This window comes from Neopsephotus bourkii, unplaced genomic scaffold (genome assembly GCF_033783945.1).
Source record: "Neopsephotus bourkii isolate Nb327-2 ecotype Australia unplaced genomic scaffold, CSIRO-AGI_Nbou_v1 NB_230, whole genome shotgun sequence".
In the NCBI taxonomy this organism is placed as follows: domain Eukaryota; kingdom Metazoa; phylum Chordata; class Aves; order Psittaciformes; family Psittacidae; genus Neopsephotus; species Neopsephotus bourkii.
The window spans coordinates 1,934,631-1,956,697 of record NW_026900740.1 but is presented as its reverse complement, the minus strand read 5'-3'; the positions used below and the strand labels follow the sequence as shown (position 1 = coordinate 1,956,697).

At 42.6% G+C, this 22,067-nt stretch overlaps 1 protein-coding gene across 1 annotated transcript in view; it reads right to left on the bottom strand.

Annotated features, from left to right (window-relative positions):
- The window catches only part of LOC133207527 (transmembrane protein 132B-like), a gene marked incomplete at its 3' end in the record, with an annotated part of 100,728 nt that overhangs the window by 36,005 nt on the left and 42,656 nt on the right, over window positions 1-22,067 (bottom strand). Inside the window, exon 2 of the mRNA XM_061344505.1 lies at window positions 984-1,863. Within this exon, the coding sequence (XP_061200489.1) occupies window positions 984-1,863 (880 nt within the window). The remainder of the gene's footprint in view (window positions 1-983; window positions 1,864-22,067) is intronic.

Sequence of the window (22,067 nt, the reverse complement as noted above, 5' to 3'; positions counted from 1 at the left end):
CCCCAAAGTGCACTTCTATCATGTGCTGCTCCCGTCGTTCTTGGATCAAAAAGTTGGAAATAAGGCATGAATCTATTTGAGGTTTGCTAGCACAGGCTGCAACTCCTTCTTTCCCAAGCGTCTTGCATTCTCACTGCATATGACACTTTTCAATTACCTTTTGGCCCTTCTATTCTCCCAGTTTGGCTCACATTTCTCCCTGAATTCGGTCTCCATGCAGCTCTGAACCCACAGCCTGACAGCTAAGGACATAACAAATATATAGCATTAACCCTCGGGGTGGTTAGAAATGCCTGAATTCTCCTATTACAGTCAGATTCACAAGTAAAGGTCAGTAGAAAGTCTCAAAGCTTAAAACAAAAATGGCCCATACAATAAGCAGTCAAAACCTTGAAGCTTGAGGAAGGATGGGCTGTCTTATAGAATGAAAAACGAAGACAACTTGCAAAGTTTGGATCCAAATCCTGGCTCTGCCAAAGACTTCCTACGCAAGCTGAAGCACGTCTCGTTTTCTCACCTCTCAGCTCCCTCTGTGGAGTTTAACAAAATAGTTCCTCACCACATATGACCTTGTGCAAGATGTACCCCATGTACTTGGAAAGATGGTGAGGAAGTTGATAAAAGGAGAGGAAGCTTCACTGAAGACCTGGAAAACCCTCCTGCAAACTGTCTAGCAAAATGGATCACCACAGTTACCCTGCCTGACTTAGAGAGGCAGAATAATGACTAGAAGCAAACAGAGTTACAACAAAAAAAATAATCACACAAAAATTTATAGCTCATATTTTAAAATCAATCCCCATGATCAAAAAAGTGTCATCCACAGAGATAATTCCAAACTATTTATCATTTTCCCCAGTTGGAAAGGAAATGCTTAAGTTCTCTGTGGAAGACCCTGAATGTAACCAACAAAATTACATCTGACACAGATCTGTCCCTGCTTGGGGGCTGTTCAGCATAGAGCACTTTAAAAATTCTCTTACCTTAATACAAACTGGTCTGCTAGAGAGTCCTCAGCCAGGGCAACATGAAAGGTCACAACGTCACCTTCTCTGACCGGGTTGAGTGGTAAGCGAATAACGATATTTTCATCCAGCCTCAATGAAGACTGTTTTAATTCATCTTGATTTGGGTAAACAACAATGCTACCAATCCTCTCCATAGCTGACAAAGCCTTCTGTTCATTATCTTGACCTGCATGGATATTGTTTTCCCATTTTTCATCCTCTGGAGAACACTCCCCATCTGCTGTGTAAATCTTATAGAAGAGCTCCACAGTAATCCCTTCCAGGGAGGCTGTTTCCTCTGAAACCAAGGGTGGAGGGGAGCTGAACCAGGTAGGAGACAATTCCAGCTCTGCAACACATAATCCCAGATGACCTGTCAACCTACAGCTGGCCACAACTTCTCTAGACTCCAGGAGAGCAAACATCTTCACACAAGGCAACATCTCCTCAGAATTATAGTCATCCCAGTCTTTCCCCACAATATAGAACAAGGTTTGTATTTTAGGTTTGTTGGAATAGATTGAGCTGTTGATTATGTGAGATTTTAATTTCCAATTAAAAGTGAATTGGTTTGAGAAACCAAAAGATGCAGAAGTCAGCATGAGGTCCAAGGGAACAGCTTGTTCAACAGAAAAGGGTCCATACGTGGCATTTAGGACAGGTGGCAGTCTGGCTTTGTATATAAAGAATGAATCCACCCTAGACTGCAAGCTGGAGTTCCTCATGATATCCTGGTTGGCTTCTTTGAGGAAGAAGAAAGTATCAGCATTGCAGATTTGAAAGTTTGCAGGGAGGTACGCTGGGAGGTTTGAAAATCTCTGTATGCTGTCCATGATCCCTCCTCGGCTCTCCACCACTGCAGGCCAAAGGAAACAGAAACACAACTCTAATGTTTGCTTAGCACGCCCCTCAGTTTTCCTCAAAAGCAATGTATTCTCAGAGATCAATACTGCTAGCCACAATTACAGAACAATCTGACAAAGGTAACACGGAATAACACAGTTGGCTCAAAGGTCATACACTGAAAACGTCCCACTGCATCAGCTGTAAGCTCCCTCTCCACCTTCCCCAACTAAGATCTACTTGAAAGCCATTAATCAAGACTGGAGAAAACAAGGAGACTGACTGGCCAGACCCCAGTCAAGTTTCTAAGCTTCTTGCTGGTTGCTCTTTGTTCTTTTAGTGCCAGGTCAAACTTACAACTTCTCCTCATCCATGTTTCAACATACGTAAGAATCTAACATACCAAATAGTAATAAATCAGAACATTGTCTTTAGCCCAATGTCACTAACACAATGCCATAGGGGTTGCAAACGTGCATCACTCCCAGTCTACTTTTGCCAGGGCAGCAGTTGGGAAGTTAGTGGCAAACCGATAAAGGCTTTGTGTTCTTGAAACCCAAACTTTTCACACACACAAAAACGGGGTTTGATAGGGGTCTCAGTGGGATGGATTTATAGTGAAGAGTGAACTTGAGAGAAGGAGAGAAATCCTTTACACAAGAGTTCACAGACGCTTAGAAAGATTTTCTGATTTAATTCCAGAGGAGAATGAAACACGTTTGGAAACCACGGAAGTTTCTCTACAACACAATGGTCAATTCCCCAGCCGGAGCTGAGCAATTTTTCCTAGGCAAGAAAAGATTCCAGAGGGAGGGAGGGATCAAACAGACGTCTTTGGTTTGGGCCGATCTCTAATTAATAGTGCAATATATTCAATCTGGGCTGTGACTCTACCAGAAAGAAATGGTGGGTCTTTCAAACTATCAATGCATACGCTCCAACAAAAAGCTGATGAATGCAGCTCCAGGGACTGCCAGGGAAGAAATAAACAGAAACCAAATGAATTAAAATGAAGCAGTTCCATAATGCACACAGATAACAAAGGAACAATGACAGAGCCTAAGGTCAAAGCTCTTGCTGTCTCTTGCTGAAGTTTAGTGGAGATTTTACTGTTTGTCAGGACTGGGGAGAGCAGATACACAAGGCAGCAACTGCGCAAACAATGACACCTGCTATAAGCCAGATGATTCAGATACTTGCAGCCACAATTTAGCAGGTAAAAGCTCTAATATGCAAGCTAACTTTTCAGGTTGTGTATTTTTTAAGCCTTCACTTAATGTAGACAGATTCTAGGGCAAATCTCATCCATTTGACTTTGCTCCACTTTTGTTCTCAGTTGAAATTCTGCTCATTTATTTTCTATGGCTTGCGATTATCTACACTCACTTAAACGCTTCTTATTTCATCACTATACTTCTGCCTTTACTGATGCTGTATACTGAATTGTGTCAATGTTTTTCTGGAACATTCTTTGTGGAAATGAGTAAATATGTGAAAAAAATAAAAAAGCCTAAAAAAAAAAAAATTCTCAGCAGAAAGCAGTATCAACAGTCACATCTCTCCCTACTCCACAGAGGGATCAGATCAGGGTTTCCTCTCAGACTGACAAGCAAATGCAGTTGCAGAGCAGCTGCCATGCAAGCACCCCACTTGAGTGTCCTCTCGTTTCTTATGCCATGCATAAACATTTCAGCCCATCTCTCGTAACATGCCAGTACAGACAACACCTCCTGGCTGCACGCAGCCACAGACCTGGGCACCCAGCTGAAATGCAGAAACCCAGAGGATGAGAAACTTCCTCCTCCCTTCTCTATGTGAGCATTGACTGGGCCAGCTTGGTATGGCATCACACCTCACACAGGGACAACCAACTTTCTACTGGAGAAAATCAACTTTAGCCTTCCTTTCCACATCTCATTTCACCCAGATGTGAGTGATGGGCACCTGCGCAGCCCCTGGGTCCAGGGACCCCAGTTCTCTACGGCAAGCCAGAAGGTGCGAGTAGTAATAAGCAACTCGGGAAGAAGACAGACATAGTCCCTCTAGGCAAAGAGGCTAACCAAGCTACAAGCAGTGTAAAGAGTAGGAGGCACAAGTGAGAGAGCGCAGAAAGCAGCAGGTGCTGCATAGCAGGGATGGACACACTGCCTGTTAGCACCACATCAACCCACAACAGGGATGGAAGCGAAGAGCAGTTGTGAGCACCATTTGCCAGGGGTCAGGTAACGCCCCACCACTGCCTGCTGTGCTGCTCTGTGTGAGCCCCAGAGCTCTTATCTCACCGATGAATAACAAAGTATTCGGGAAACACAACCTCATCCTGCTCATCTCCCTCGGAGAAGGGAGAAAGAAGATCAATGCCAATTCTAGAACCAAAGTTACCAAGCAGTGGTTTAGCAGCTCCACTACTGCTCTGCTGTTTATAGAGCACCTTGACACTGCATCGTTTGCGTGCTGGTGTACAACTGCACAACTCAGTCACTGAAAGTGAACTTCGCCCCTTGAAACCAGAGGCAGCAAGGGGAGGAAGGGTGTTGTTTCTTCAGTAAGGAGTCAAATACAGCCAACCACCTTCCTGGATGAATTGTAGATAAACTGAACTACATCTGAAATAAATATTTTTGAGAAACTGCATTTGTAATTAAACTTGTGTAGCCATACAGGAAAGCAAAGGACACACAGCAGCAAGAGTACTCTCCACTGCTGGGAGAAGAGCTGAAGTTTGCCTTCTCCCAAGACACAGATTTAAACGCTGACATAGTTCCTGAGCTTAAAGAGGAACCATGAGCAAGGCAAGGCTTAAATGCATTTGTCTTCACATTATAGGACCTTCCTCTTCCATCCTTTATGCAAATATTTTCTCTCTCAAGCAGAGATTTACACGAAGCTTAGAACGTACATTTTTCCCTTTCCTCCATTTCATTCCAGTGCAACATTCAGTGCCTCTTCTCAGAACTGGCACAAGGGCTGGGATACCAGCCTGCTGTAACTCAAACAGAATGAGACACAAATTTTGTCTGAAAGCTTATATGGGAAGCCATAAACACCAGTCGACAAGGCTGGGCTTTGTCCTAGAACCAGCCTGCACAAAATATGATATCTGAATTTAGCCACATTTATGACACTGAAGGTACATCTAGAAAGAAATACCTCATACAATGGCAGGCCAACACTCCACCTTTTTAATTCAGTACATCAGCACCACAGCATCAATCTCCTCACAGCAGCAATCACAAACAGGACACATTTGCAGCTTTCTGGTTTGCAACAAAGCAATGAATAAATCACCTGCTCCTTTAATAAGCACTCAAGCAAGATCAAAAGAGGGCAGAACATTAGATCAGAAGGTGGGCGAGGCCTAATTATGTAACAAAAGAGAGCAAGAGTTGAAGAAAAGTAAATGGAGGGTGAATGAGCATCCCCAGAGCCCAGTGCTGAAGACAGTCTGTTTCTCAGACCACTGTAGCATTGAAGGGAGAAGGAGGGAAGTAAGATGTTCAATGTTACTTTGGGATATTTAGCTTGAATTTCTAAAGTAACTTTTACCTTGTAGCAGGTTTTCAGGAGGTGCTTTGCTCCTTTTAAAACACTTACTCGCACTAGCCAAATACCAAGACCCCTAGTGCAAAACCAGGTCAACTTGTCGAATCTCATCGCTCCCATTTTATGCCAAACCCCCTCGCTCCTGAGTCGGGCAACAGCTTCATAGCTCAGCTCATCCTGAAAACTGAGTGCAAACAGAAAGGAAACACCCTTCTGATGTTTTTGAAGAGCATAAAGTTATCCATCACCATTAGTTTTAATCTCACTGGACCATGGACTGATGCCACAAAAAGCAGCAGAGAGCTAAGACACACACAAAGTCACAGGTGTAGTTCACATTGTGCAATAAAAGTCTGCTGTTCATGTAACTCAAGATTTCATCCCAAGCTACATTTCTTAGCTTTCATACATTTTAATAAGAAGCAAAACAAGTATCCTATTAGAAGGCAGTGGTGGCAGTGGCAGATCAGCATTAAAAACTAATGCATCTACGTTAAGCTGCAGCAAGAAGGAAGTCTTTAAAATTCATCATTTTGAAAGTAAAAAGGAAAATAACTCCTGATGAAGCATGAATCCAAATTTCACATCTAAATCTTCCTTCTACTTTAGCGAGCTACTTCACAGAAGCCAAGTCTTCCATAAGCCCTCAGTAATTCTGAAGCTGAAGGTGTGAGGAACAAGAAGCGTTTAAAATTGCAACTTTTGATATTCTTTTTCTCTGAAAACAAACAAGAAATCTGATCCTGCACCTGGGGAAAAACTGCAAAAATGTTCAAATTCTGCTTTCTTGCAGCATCATCAGAACTGTAGCGTGAGATCATACAGACATTCCTTTTACAAAGAGGAATCATTTCAAGTAATGCGGTGCCAGTAAGTACTATGATGTTATCCATGACTCATGCAGAGGCAATCAATGGCTTGTCTGTATAGGAGAAAAATCACCAGCCCTTCCCACCATGCCTTGTTGAAGACCATAAAGAACAAACTACACATGTACATTATTCCACTATAAAAAATGGCTCTATTCATAATTATTATTTTGCTCTGGAAATGCAGGCATTATCCCTGAATAAAAACAAACTGTATCCCAGAATAGGGTGTCTACACAAGGAAAGCTATTCTGTAGCTGATAAATTATAGCAGAATAATTAATTCTGGACCAGCTGTGTAGGTCACTTTCTCTCATACATGCAAGGGGTAACCCGTAATGCTGCTTAAGGACCCCAGCCATGTGCAAGGTGATTTGGCCTGGTTACAGCTGAAGAAGCTCTGACTCTTAATCCTGGCAGCAAGAAAATGAGGAGGATGATTGGAGTGGAAATGTATCACGAGTTTAGACCTCATTTGAGCACTATATGAGTAGGATAAGTTTGGGTTGAGTGAGAATTTAAGGAGCCCAGATGAACACCCGCCTCACACTCTCCCTGACTCATTCAAAATTTAATATGATATCCATGGAAGGAGGATGTCACTGTTTACTTCCACATTCAGAGTCCATCCTGTGACTCATCTCCTCAGTTTTACATTAGGGCGGAAAAGGAAGAGATAAACCCTCCACAGTCCTGCTGAGGAACAACTTCCATCACCTACCATTCAAAACTAAGCTTTCCTCCTTTAGTACTTGGGGTACTTACATAGTGAGCTACACGAGCACAGAACAAAAAGACAAAACACAAACCATAGTAAGTCTTTTCAACTGTAATAGAATAATTTGAAGATACAACACTGCAAGAAAGAGCTAAGAAGAGATCACGATATTTTTTAACATTAAAGTCAGTGCAGAAGCTGTCAACATATAAAAAATTGTAGCATGAGAAAAGATTATAGGAGCCCTTTGAGCTCTTCTCATTCTCTAATTTTCTTATCCTAGTTTGAGGTAAGGATAGAACTCACAACCAGCTCACAGTCCTTACGTTCCATCTTGATTACACATTTGTGCAGACAGATTCGCTCTACAGAATGTTGCTGGTCAGGCGGTTTGGTTTGAAAGACAAGAAAAAGGATGCAATTTACAAAAAAAGGTCTACTTAATGCAAAAATCTCAAAGTGATGAGAGGTTCATTAACTTCTGTGGACCCGGGACTTTGTCTCACTTTTCTTCTAATGTCTCAGACTTCTGCTACCCAAGCACCACTGCAGCTCCATGTTCTGACCACACACTATGGGAGTTGGCCATCTCGTTTCAAATAGGTATCTAAGCTCAGCACGACTCCAGTCTCCCCTCTCAGTAAATCACTGAAAGATTCTCCAGAATCCATAGATACTTTTATCTTAGAGGTAATAAATCACCCTTGGGAGGAGCCTATTTCCAGCAGCTAACTCAACTGCTAATGGTAGCCAGTGGAGACCTGCATGCTGCAGATGTAGATGTCAATGGGGAAAGGAGTGAGTTGGCCCATTCGATCTGACAGCTCGCTCTTCCCTAAAGCTTCTTTTCCCAGACCACATGCCTATGTCTGCACATCACTTTGCTTCCAGAAAGCTTGAAAGTAACGCCTTGGGCCTCTTAAATCTTCTGTCTGCTAAAATACATCTTTTGGGGGCAAAATTAAGGCATGCATATGAATAAAACCCTGATCAGGCCACAAGTTCAGTAATAAACTGTATAATTGTGTTCCAAAGCAAGTCAAGTGCTTTGCCTGCTTACCACTGCCAAAAAATTAAGTAGGATATTGAAGTTTTCAAGCTGGTGCTCACTACAGTTTTCAGCTTGCATGCATTTTGCACAGTCACCCATACTGAAAGACATACATACAGCAAGGCCACCTACAGATAGTAATAAAACCATCCTGTCTGAAAGGCTGCCTATAAATCTTATTAAAGTAATCCCTTCCCTGAACCCAGATTATTACATTCACCTTTATGGTAGAATAAAAATTAATTTTCTCAGCTATAATAAGCGTATGATAAGAAGGCATCACTTGGGACTAAATAAAGATTATAATTAACTCCAACTGAATAAATCTAAATTTAGCTTGGACTAGCAATTTGTTTTCATACATTTTCCTCTACGACTGAGTGAATAGGTACAGCAGGATTAACATCCCATGCCAGTTCCATCACTGCTGGCACAGAAAGGAGTGAGGCAGAGTGTAATCCAATACCCAAAAGGCCTGAGGATTAATTCAGGGTTCTCTTATCAGCAAAAGTTTAGAAAACTGGGAGAGAAAAAAAAAAAAGAAAAAGAAAAAAACACCTAAAAAGGCCAAAAGTGCCATTAGTCCAGCAAGAAAAGCATGTGAAGTGTGGGACTCCAGAGAGAATACTGCTCGCTGCACTCTCTAAATCAGCACTATGCAAAACTAAGACCTCTGCCATGGGCTGCTCAGGGCACATTTAGAAGCATCCTCAGCATTTGCCTGTTCTTGCTCTTTCCTACCAAGTATCTGCTTTTGGGTACTATCAGAAATGGGCTGCAGGGCCAGGTGGATCTGTGCTCTCAGTGGGCACAGGCACTCAATCTGCACTCCCTCATCTACAATACCCTCAGAAGTGATCCCTAAAGCAATTACAAAGCAAGACGACACAAAATTACACAAGCACATACAAGCACGCAAAGTGAAGTAAATGCATCGCATAAATATACGAAGTTTACCCTGAGTTTTTTACCCCTTATAACAGCACTATACCCACTCTATCAAAGGTTTTTCTTTTCCCCAAGGAAACAAGGCTCCACTTACAAAAGGTTGAGAACTGCCCTGCTAAGCCATCACCTCATTATTTGCCATTCTCTGGGCAGAGCACTGTTAACAGGATTATTATAACTGGAAAGGAGGAGTTCAGGCTTGTTTACCAAACAGACCACATATTTATCCTAACCAGGAAACAACATGCAACCCAAGCAATAAAGCCACTGCTTTCTCCTCTGAATTACATGCTAGTCCATGCAGCCATTGGATTTGACCACATAAGATTTTATCAGGTATAAAGCTACAGCTGAACCATTATTAAGCAGAGAATGGTTCTCCAAGCTGATTATGTTTATTTCCAAAGACTAAGGTTCTTGTAGCTTAAAGGTAACACAGTTTGAAACACAAAAAGATGAAATAAGAGTATGCATGTAATGTGTTACACTACTGTAACAAATTCACCTCTCCTGAGGGTTTAACATTTCCTAGACAGGGCACCCTTCTGCCACCCCTACACCATCATTTCTTTTTGAGAACCCCTAGACTTGAGCACAATTCCTGCCCAAGTATTGAATGCCAACAACTACACTGACCAATCATAAGGAGCACAAATTCCTGAATTATTGCCATTGCATGTTAATCTTGTCACAGCTTTTAACCCAAAGATCTAGCATCAACAGAGGTTATAAAGTAGAACTTTTATTCCACCAGGGAGATGAGAGATTCCCTTTCCTCCAAGTGCTACCACCACGTCAAGGCCTGGAAGGACCTGAGATACAGGACATTAAACCTGTGACATCTGTAACTGTATGAAGGCTATTTCAGGTAAGTTTTAGAGACTTTTATTGCTCCCTCTGAACCCTGTACAGTGGGACACATGGTAACTAAGGCACCTGGGTTTATGTGCTAGAGACAGAGAAAAAACAGTCACAATAAAAAAAATTTAAAACTCTCTAAACATCCCTAAAATACCTTTCCATGAAAAATGCTAGGATAGCTTCACCATCTGTGAGTAACGTGCTCATCCCTCTACCTCCTAAAATCTTTATGTCATCACGTATTCTATTTATTCACCTCTGCCTCCCTCCCACAGGCAAGCTTCTGGCCAAAGTCTTCACTGTTAAAAACATTCAAATGTGTCCAATCAAAAAAGCTGGAAGTTAGATATATTCCTGTAGTCCTACCTAGATGTTGTGCAGAAGTACTATGTGGTCCCATATAGGGACTGTACAAAGGACAGGATAACTGTTTCTGGCCTCCCAGGGCCAGCAAGTTCTTGTCCAGATAGGAGAAGGGGATCATTGGCAGAAGCCCCATAAATACAAACCATGAACACCAAGTCCACCTCAAGCTGTTTCCCCAGGCATGAGCAGTGTCAGGACTTCCTAAAACCTCCTTCTCCCTTCCAGACACCCACCAGCGTTTCTCATCTGGAGGTGGAGATGCCAAAAACAACCCTGAAAACCAGGACATCACCAGCTCAGGAAGAAGGGTGATTTGTATGGGGACAGTTGAGAGGCACAGCCACCGCAGGTGAAGCCAGGCTGGGTTACAGTCCCAGGGGCCACATCAGGACTGCAGATGTATCCCTCAGCTCCCCACCTCATGGCACTGGTCCTGGTATTGCTCCTTTCCCTGGTGCAGAGTTGGTGCTTCCAGCTGCCAACACTGCAAAACCCTGTGCATCCCTCCTGACACCTGATAAATAAGGTTTGTCATGACTGCTGGAGGTTCTCATTCCTAAAGAGGAGGCTAAGAGAGGGCTCCCTCGTACTGTGATCTGAAGCAAAATTCATTTTCTCTCAGTGATACGCCATAAACAACAGAAAACATAGGTGTATGGGAGTGTGTGGATATATTTTCCAAACAAATGAAAGGCCTTACAAGGCTAACACATTTACTAAAGGTACCAGGTGATTGCAGAAGTAAATCTCTTAAATATATGCTCCGAACTATTAGCTAACTGTGAAATGTTTGTATTCAAGTGTCAAAACATCTACATGACACACAAAGCCAAGAGACTGACAGGAGAAAGGCCAGGATTTATGTTAGCTGGGGTCTATCTGTCATGAAGATAGGAAAGCTTAAAGTCCTTTTATTAAAATCACTCTCCTCCTGCAGATATTGATCTAAGCAGCTAAGGCTGAATAGCAAAGTGCATCCTCATCTCTCACAAAGGTACTCACTGGTACAGCAGTAAAGGACTGGAGTAAATGCCCTCACAACCCCAGCTAATGGCACCCCAAAAGGAATCAGGCAGAGATGAAGGGGACATTATGGCACAGCTACCCTCCAGGAACCACTCAAGTCCACTTCCAACATTATCAGAAAGGCTATTTTACTCCCAAACCACTAACATAGGTTTGTATTACTCCCAGATTGAGTTCACCATTGAAACCATAGAGAGAAACACAGTGCTATCTGCATTGCTTGCACTCCCATTTTAAGACACAAATGCCATTTCAAAAGGATCTTTCCCTAAATTTGCTTCAGCATTTTCAATTTTTCCTCTAGGCAATAACAGCAATATTTTCTGCCCCAGTCTGGGCTGATCCCTCCCTGGTAGTTCCTCTTTGGCTGCTGGAGGACCCAGATCTTTGCTGTGTTTCTCTTTGCAAGTTCCAGTTTGGGACTGCACTCAGTGGCCTCAAGAATTACACCTGAAGACAAAATGAAGCAAAGTAACTTGAAGTTCTATATACTGCAGACCTCCTACACCCCTGCATCTGCAGAATACACAGATACATCATTTCATAGTACTCCTGATTCTCCCCACCGAGGTTTCTGCCTTTGGTGATATTGTAAAATTCCTTGCATGAGCCAGAAATGACATGATATTAAAATGCTGGCAGCAGATTCTCTAAAAGCATTGTCAGAAAGAGGTAAGGTTAGCCCAAAGCCTTTCTCCATAGCAATGGGCTTTCACTGGATTCTCCATCTGCTGTTTCAAAGATCTTAGAGGAAACAAGCTCCAAACTGATGGACCCGAACAGCCACTGGAAACAACAAAAGCAGCTTACAATAAAACCCCTGTAAAGTTATTAAGAACACAGATATGTCTCGAATGCATAGAAAATCCTCTGGCTTACCAGCACTCATCCATACCCCACTGCGACTGTAATCCCAGGAAAAGTAGACACCAGGCACAGCCCCACTGGGGGACTGCATTAGAACAAAACAGGATGCAGAGACACGCAAAGCAAAATCCTGTATCCAGCAGCAGCACCAGCTCTGCCTGAGCACTGGGAGCAATTCTCATTTCACTCTCCATTGCTGTCAGATTCCTCCCCTGGACAGTGACCCTGACTACACATGCTGAATTTTGTGACTCTTAGCAATGTAGATAAATACCTGATTCAATCTTTGCAGTGTTTAAGTCTGTGGAAAGAAGTCAGCTTTCACTTAGGTTTCTCCACTGAACTCCAGAGGTGCAGGCTGTTGCCTCCAGCAAGATTTGTGTCCCTATCGTGGCAAACACGCATGCACATACGTTATTTCAAGTGTGTGTGCAGTCTCACCAAGTCAGGGAGTTTTCCCACTGGGAAATTTAAGCACAAGCTACTGAGTTTGAGAACTGAGACCTGTGAGGCCAGCCAGCCTTTTAGCTGCTCCAGAAAAAAGCTCCATGGCTCTACAGATTTACCACTGTAAGTTCAGAGATACCTGCATCTTTTTTCTCTGAACCCAATTTTCTACACATGCTTTGCACTGTTCTTGCAGACAACCAACATTACACTAACCAGGCTCCCAAAACAGTATGTGTTCTCCGACTCATAGAAGCAACCACACACGCCTAGTTCTGCAGTTCAGACATCATTAAGTTATCAATTTATATCTCTTCTCAAGGAACAGCACATGAAAACATAAATCCTTCCTTTCTACTGACAGCTTCCCCACCCCAAAAACATACCCAGAACAAAAGTTTCTGTCTTCTCTCAGATTCCTTTACTTAATTCAACATTTTATTTTTGGAATGACAACAGCCTCGAGCAACTCCATTAATTTGCTATGGAGTAAAAGAGCTTTGTATTCTTAGGGAGGCTGCTGACCTCCTCCCCTGCTCCCTTGCTTATCGAAACAGTCCTGCTCGAGCACATCCCGCTATCAGAACAAAGCAGAATTTTTCATGCTTGAATGCATTATTTTACTTTATGAATACACATTTGACATATTTCCAAATCCACGGCAGATGCTGTCAGAATGGACAAAATAACCATCCCTCAGTAGCACTTTCCTCTTACTACAAAGAGCAAAGGCTACAGCTTGTCATTCACACGTGGAGAACGGCTCCTCATGGGCAGGGGCGAAGGAGCCTGCAGCCTCACCCAGGACTCCTTGAGTGTTTGTTTCTCTGTCTGCTGCCGATTAGTAATTTAGAGTTCGATTTTCTAAGCACAAGGAAAATTCCCAATAGCTCTGGAGGAGATAGTTCAAGAAGATCTTGTCAAAATATTGGTGTGGAAAGAAAGTGAAAACTTATTATGGCTTTCATACTGTGATGCACCAAATACAGTTATCTTGCTCACAGACAATTATTAACTTATAGGCAAAGAATAAGAACTCCCAAGGAATACACAAAGTTGGATGAGGAGGTTCACTTCTGTTACTATATTAAGGTAATAGAAGATAATGAGCATTAGCTGACAGCATTTTCAAACTCTTCAAGAGTCAAGAGAAATAAATCAGATCAGATTTGAGATTGCCCAAGAAGGCAAAAAGCTGGATCTAATTATTTCCTCCATGACAGGGCAATTATAACATTGAGAAAGAGTCACAAGATATCACACTCATAGCCCAACCGGACACATGAGATAGGAAACTCCAGAACATCAACACAATGATTACATTAAGATGATGATTAGTTTAGAATTAGTTTAGGCCGCTGCCTGGACCAGAGCAGAAAGTGCTCACCTACGAGGATGAGCTGGTAGCGAACTGGATGCACACTAATTTATAACAGTGTTTCCCAACTTTCCCCTCTTAACCTCTGAATTGAAACAACTCACCAATAGCAATGTGTAGCAGCTTGGAAAAAGGACTCAAGGCTGAGAGACCTGGAAAGTTGAGGCTCAAACTTTCCACACCAGGAGTGTTTATGCATAGGGTTAGCATGCAGTACTAGTTGTCAGCTATTTCAGGGAAAACTTATCATTTAAGAAATAGAAACTGAATTTGTACCAGTAATAATATAGTGCAGAGGTTACAAATACAAACATCTGCTTCCTCCTCCTCTGGGCCACTTCTTGCATTAGCACAAGTTTGCAGGCCCAGTTTCTGACTGGAATAAGACCCCGTAAATCCAACTGACCTCACCAACCCCAATCTCATCTCTGTGTCTAGGATGCAGCTCCATCACAGCTCGGTGTCAGCATTTGGCCATTTGAAGTTGCCATAATGGGCAGTGAGAGGGAGCAGCAAAAAACTGTGCTCACCTTCTGCTTGGTGGCATCTCCTGTAAATCTTTGTGTGGAAACATTCAAGAGCCGTTCAAGTTTTAAGTCAATTCAAGTTCAAGTCATATTTTATTACATCTAGTAATGCTCACCTACCCACAGCCCAGAGAATAAAATTCTGCAGAAACCCAGCATACAGGTCACTTGAGCACTCTGCTTCATCTGGCATTTGTAACTACAGGCGAGTACATAATTCACACTGCATAATTTATCCAGCGGATTTAGCCCATGGAACACCCAAAGCGGATAACAATTCCTTCATACTTACTTAGTTTTCAAAAAGCTCAGTCAACTATTTCTCTGCTTATTCTGAACTCTGCAAAAAGATTATGAACCTCTGGCTACATTCTTTCAGGGCTTGAGCTCTTAGCTAGATGTGATCAGTCAGATTAATTCACCTCTTTTTCAGTCTTCTAACCTTCAACTATTCTTGTTTCCTTAGTGGAAGAAAATCTGTGCAAGCACTAAATCTCAAACATGCTATTCTAACATTTGGATTCCATTATCCTACAGATAACATATAATCCTATAATGATACATAGTAAATTAACATTTAATCTCATATCAGAGAGTTCAAAGGGATCACAGACAGCTGGTGCTAAAATAAGCATTTGCTAGAGGCTGCAAGAGTGGGGAGCTGAAGATGAGAAGTGAGATCTAAGCTGCTCTGATGCTTTGGCTTGGCAAGACTGGTTGGCAAGGAAAGGATCAAATAAGCCCTTGATACAAAGGAGACCAGCTCCAAAACCAACCTGTGCCTTTCTGTTGTGAACACAGGCCTGGCAGTCCATCCAGTGTGGAGAACGGGAAGATTGCCCACCTCAGAGCTAACAAGCAGGGAAGGTCATCATCACACAGTCCTACACAGGGAACTTAATTCAGTGTTTGGTTCATCCCATTTGTCAAGGTGCAGAGCTCTAATGAGGCTGGGAACAAAACATCCAATCTGGGGTGGAACTCTCTCCAGCTGCAGAGACCCATCGCCACCCCTTCTTTGTCACCTGGGTCTACTTCCATCATGCACATGCAAAACTGATGAAACAATGATTTCAACAGAGAAAAGACAAAATCCACCTATCATTTTGTTCCTCTTTCACACACTCATGCAAAGTGCTAATACACCAACCACCACACAATCTTTGTTACGAACGATGGCTATTAATAGTTTTCTCCATAGAGGCTTCCTTAATAAATGCACATAGTGAGTCTGGTGAGGATGATGCGTTTCTCCTTAAGATGGGCACCATAAAAAGCCCCCAGCAGTAAGACACAGACTCCCAAGCAACACAAGGCACTAACGGGCTGGCCAAAAGAGCAGAGATCAATCCCTGGCTTAACAAAGTCCCTCCAACTTCAACCAGGCCAAGATTTCACAGCCAGGGTAAGGGAGTAAGAACTGTTTTTATCTTCCCAGACACTCCATGTGCAGCCTCCATTGTCCCAGCTATGTCCTATGACATGGTGCCTTCTCCTGGAAATTTGCAGACCCACCACTTGATCTTTGCTCATGGGCAGGAAAGAAACTGTTGGCATCGGTCAAATTCAGGTCCTTTCTCTGAATCGAAAGACACACTTCATTGCCCTATCTCATGCTGGAATACACATTATAAAAACAGTCTCAGGTAGCCAAGAACCCATCACAGACATGGACAGTATTTCTAAGAAATACTGCCAAACCTTGCTAGTTTCCAGTGAAGACACACCAACCTCACTGCCAAAGCAGCTACAAAGTAAAGGCAATTTAAAAAGATCAAGAAAAGGGAAAGAAACTGAGGCAGGATAGCCAATAAAATACAGTGAGCTGAAAATCACAGCTCTGCCCACTGGTCACAATTCTGTATCTGAAGAAAACTTAACTAAAAATAACAAGAAAATCTGAAGTGTTGTGAGTTTTCTTTGCTCTAGCCTATAACACATATCTATTCCACTTTCTCGATTAGCCAAACGAAGATCAATGTATCTATAAAACTCAATGACATGTTAATGCAAACCTTAAAAAAGATAAAATGCCTTTTATCTCAGCCTTAGGAAAACCTAATAAAGAATTAACAGTCCATGAAGCCACGGAATTTCACTCAAGGCTTTACTTTATGCCAGGACTTCCTACTCCATTAATTTTTAATGAACAGGTTTCCTCAGGCTTTGGGACATGTCAGTACAATTGTACATTGTCATTAAAATTGGTCCTATATTTTCCTTTGAAGCTGGGATAGGAACTTGGTTGTAGCATGCAGACTTAAAATACAGACAACACCCACAATGGATCAGAAATGTAAATCTGGAGCCACTGTTAAGATAAATATGCAAAAAAAGTGAACAAATATTGATTTTGATAATGGTCTGAGAGTTAATAAATTTATGAGCTCAAACTTTCACCTACAGGATGAGCACTTTGGATCAGAGCTCATTTGTAACATCAGCATTTCAAATTTATATCAGAAGCAAGTGCCAGGAATCTAACACAACACTACATGCTGAATCTTTAAAGGGATGCAGTCAAATATTAGTCTAGGATTTCATTCAAGATTGGCTCTCAGAATTAACAAGCCTTTAGTAAGTGTCATGGACCATGCCAGGAGTCTGGGATACAGAAAGCCAGACACCCCCAAGCTCGGTGGGAAACTGGTCTCATCCAAGTTCCCAGCTATATTTATATCTACTGACAAGCACACAGCAGCAAGGCAAGAAATTTAAAATGCCAGTACTTAAAAAACCCAGTAACTTAAATCTAATACTTTCAAAAGTTCCCATCTCTCAACAGGTCCTGAATACCTGCAGCCCCACTGACATTAAAGAAAATGCAGATGCTTCCCACTTCTGCTAATTGGAGTGGGCTTGATTTGGATGCCAAGGAAAGGGCCCACTCCTTTTACAGCTTCATGGATGAAGACGGAGGCCACAGCACCCAGCTGTAGCAGGATGCTTTCCTAGGGGGAACATGGCAATAGCAGGAGAGGCATACAACAGGGCCCAAGATCATACACTCTTCAAGGCTGACAGGCTTGTGAATCAGCACAGGGGAAAAAAAGAGACAGAACTAGACAGGGAACACAGTCTGAGGAAAAGCAGGAGGCAACAGTCCAGGAGAGACTGACAGGAACAGCAGTGAGCAAAGCGGAAGTGGCAGGAGTAGAAATGAAACTTGACTGTACAAAGATTGAAAACCTGCTATTTCCATTAAATATACATCTAAAAATAGAAACCATCAATCACTAGTTCAAAAAGATAAAAGCCATACTTGAAGCCTTTTCATCATCCCTTGGATGAAGATGTCCCGCCCTTAATCTACCATAGTCAGGTAGGGAGAAAAGCTTTCCTGCCTCAGAGGTCCCACCTTCACAGAATCCTCCCTGAGGGCTAAAGCTCCTTAGATGCCAGCCGGCTTGAGCAACATCTGCACCAGTTTACCTGAGATCACCTTCACCTCCTTTTCTACCACTGCTTCTCCTCCTACTTTGGGAGAACTGCTACTGCTCTCAAGCACTCCAAGATTAATTATTCTTGGTTTCTCTCCTGCACAGTGCCTTGATCTGGCTAATATTAGGTAACTTCTCAGGTAGCATATTAATCTGCTAGCGTGAGCATAAAAATCAACATCTGAGTGATGACAAACATCGTGCAAGTTGGGTGGAGATTGTCCTCTGCAAACTTTACCACCCTTATTCTGACAGACTTTGACCTCATGGCAAGAAGTCTAAGCCTCTCCCCTGCTTCCCACTTGAGGCACAAGCGAAAGTCTTGGCCAAAGTGAGAAACCTGGCATGGGATAAGAGAGGTACACAAGGACCCAAGCTTGAAGCACAACCACTGCCTGATCCATACCACTGCTCTGCCAGTCAGATGCATCACCGAAGAGATAAGACACAAAGACAACCATCACCAAAGAGAATAGACACAAAGAGAGGAAGAAAGATCACCAAATACACCCAAGAGGGAAATCCACACCAAGACCCCATTTCTACAGTCCCATTGTAGAACATGCCACTGAGGACATGCAGGCACCCTCACCAACCACTTTCTCATCTCTGCATTTCAGCTCAGGGTAAGGAGCTGAATGACTCAGTTGTCCTGTTGTGAGAGTATAGGAAAGAGGATTACGCAGTTCTGCCTCAACATACAAATGCTGTATATGGAATAACAGCCCCAGATGCATCCTGTACTGCAAACCTTGTTGGCAGAAAAAAAACCTTATTTTGCCATCTTTACTCACCCAACATCTCATACATATCAAGTCTGTTTGGATCACCAAGGTGGGATGCTTAATTAATCAACAGGAAGCACTGTCTTCCAAAGGCAGTCTATTCTAGATCTCTTCCTGGCTAATCTTCAATGAAATGTTCTGCCACTCTTACTCATATAGCAAATTTCTAAGACTTTTTTTCTAAGACAATTCTAATTTTTGCAAACAGAAGAAATCACTCACTGCTCTGTGCACTGGGGTTCAGATCCTTCATTGCCTGACATGGAAAATGCCATCATCAGGCCCCAAATTTGCCAAAAGTCCCTTGTGGGAGCCACTACTTTCAAGAATTCTTACAAAAACCTGCTGGCAAGCTTCAAAAAAGCAAACAAAGAGTAGGAAAATATAGACTTCATAAAAAGCAAAAATCCTAGCCCTTACCTTCCAAACACACCCTTTGAACCTCACCACCTCCACTGAATTTTAGATGAAGCTCAGAGACAAATATTTACAGGCACCAGACTGTAAATGAGCCTCCCTTTTGATGTCACCCTCCTACCCTTCAGTGCAAGGCTGGGCAAGACAGAAACTTGAACATGAAGGGTGAACTAGCTCAAGAGGGGGAACTTGTCAATCAAAGCTGCTAATGCAAGCCCACAACAAAACTCCGGTTTAACCTCAGCAGTGATCACCCATCATAATGTGGCACTTTGACTGCTTGTAATCCAGCTCTGAAAAACAAGGATGCTGCAGAAGTCTTTCTGAAACCCAGCAAGGAAAAATGCACCTGTCTGCTAGGCACCCATCAAGGGTTCCTGAAGTCTGCAACCAGATGAATTCTCAACAAGTTCCAAGTAGTTATGGAGAAGAAAAATATCAGTATAAAGGATTAATACAGATACAGGCTCCCCAGTGCTCCACTTTGTGCCTGGCACATCACCCCTCAAAAAAATTGCGCGTATCTTACATAACCACATCTGACGTGGGCACAAGGCTGCAAATGGAGAGATCCTGTGTTTTCCTACACCCCAAGCTCCAAGGACACCAGGCTGTCAAACACACACTGAGGGATACTCCACAGCACAGTTGGAAAAGCATCACATTTAAAACAACTCTATCCAAGAATGTAAGGTGCACACTCCAGGGAGCTCCCCAGCACACGTCCATAGAAACTGGAGGTATCCACAACGGAAGAGATGATAACCCAGAAGAGGTAACATTCTTCTTCTTGGCTCATGTCTGAATTTATTGGGTTTTGCCTCTTCACACCAGGAGAGGTGAAAGTGCTTAACTGAACCCCTGACATTGACTGCAAGTAGGTTTTGCTTCAACCAGTTTATTTAAACCTGTACAGCCCTAGAGCTCACCTTGTTTCCCTAACATTAGTGTCTTAGAGGCCTGTTGTTTGAACAGCAGTGCAGGATTTGCAAGACATCATCGTATTTTAAACAGAACATTTCTGTAGTTTTCTTCAGGAATATTAGTTTTCAGAAATGCAGGATACTTATTCATGCAGTTAATTGGATAGATTGTAATAAAAACAAAAATATCTGTTCCTTCTAAGTGTAGGAGTAAAAAGGAAAAATACAATTTTAACTGATCAACATCCTTATCTTGCTCTTTCCTGAACATTTATCACAATGTTTCCAGCATATACGGCTTGAAACAAAGACCCAAACTAGTTAATTTTCCAAAAGCAAGAAGCTTTACAAAATCCAACAAGCAAATAAGCCAATCTTCACCTTCTGAATATAAAGGTAACCCACAACAGCAGGAGATTAAGTCCCAGGAAGTCTGGGCTTTGACAGTACTGGTATCAGGGCAAGCATCAGGGTGCTCAAGCAATGGAGCAGCAGTGAGGAATAGAGGCAGTGAAGGTTGAATTCATGCCCTACCACAGACCTGTGTTATCCCCAGCTCTGGGATTGTGCCTATGCTGTCTCCAACAGCGCAGCCCTCACCAGCTTCAAATCTTATCATTTTATCAATGAGAAGCAGGCATGTGCAAAGAGCAGCTTTCATTGCACTTTATTAAGTTTTTAGCATTAACTAAAAATCGCTGGTGTGTCATTAATAAAATTCCACCACAACAAACCAATTAGTAAGACTCATTAAATTTTTATGCATGTTACTAATGTGCACGAAGCCAGCTGACCTTTCAGTGATTACACACTTAAGGTTTCCTGCCTTCGCATTACAGGAGTTGCAATGCATGTTCCAAAAAGCAAAGCCTGGCTTTTCCATGAAGCTCAGCACTGGCTTCTCCCTCCTGCCATGTAATTCCTGATCACACCTGCCTAGTACAGCGGAGCTAAAGGATCAGGGAAGCACAAAGAAACCTCCAAGCTATCTCCATCTGCAAAACAAAATACAAGCAAAGCCTGGCCACACATGAGATTATGTGGAAACACATGGACTCAGCAGTCACCAAGACCCTACCTCTGCAGGGGCTGAGGATGGGCAGTCCCTGTCCTCCTTGCCCTGAGACAAAGATACTTTCCATCTCACTCAGTTACAGCAGGGTGGTGAGTAAACTCACTGGCTGGTGGTTTCATAACACAACAGCCCAAATGCCAACGAGTCCAACCCAAAGCTGGTCTCAGTGCTCCCAAAGCTATACACATGCCAGTAATGGATGCATGGGGCCATTAAGTCAGTAAAGCAGAAATAAAAGAATTCAGGAATAAAATGAAACTTCTGCTTGAGTAAAGACTTCTGGATCAGGCATTCAGTCTGCCTGGTATCTCTCTCTAGGGTCACTGCACACCCATTTTCTCCTTGTAAAGCACAGTATCGATTTTTAAATGTTTTCATTCACACTTAGGGGCTTTCCAGGACTGGACTTTATTCTTCAATATTATCTGCTGAACAGCGAAACACTGGAACAGATTGCCTGAGAGCACTAGATGCTCTTCAGCACTGGCACGCCAGAAGGAAAGCCTATCTGCAAGGAATTTCAGAGGTAGAGCTGAGCTTTCACTGGGACAGAGGCACAGACCAGGCAACCCCTCCTGCACCCTCCCAGCCCTTATTTCCCTCTGAGCAGTCAAGCACACTCTGTACCTGAACCAACCATGACAGTTAATCTGCCCTTTGAGGCATCATCAGTGTCTCAGTGGTGGGGAAGATGACAGGTTATCCTACATTTTGTCATCCCTCTAAAATCTGGTTTCCTCACAGCTTATCTGTAAACCATACTCTGAATTGCTCAGCTCTTCAGCAGTCACCATATTGTACAAACAGAGCAGTGACTTTTCAGAACTGAACACACATCTACAACAGTATTTCCTGGGTCCTGATAATGGCCTGTTCACCCAAGACTGGAAATACATGTACACTTAATTATAAAGGCAAAGTTTTGAGACTATTACAACAATTAAAACTTGCTGCTAAAGTATTATTAAATGCAAAA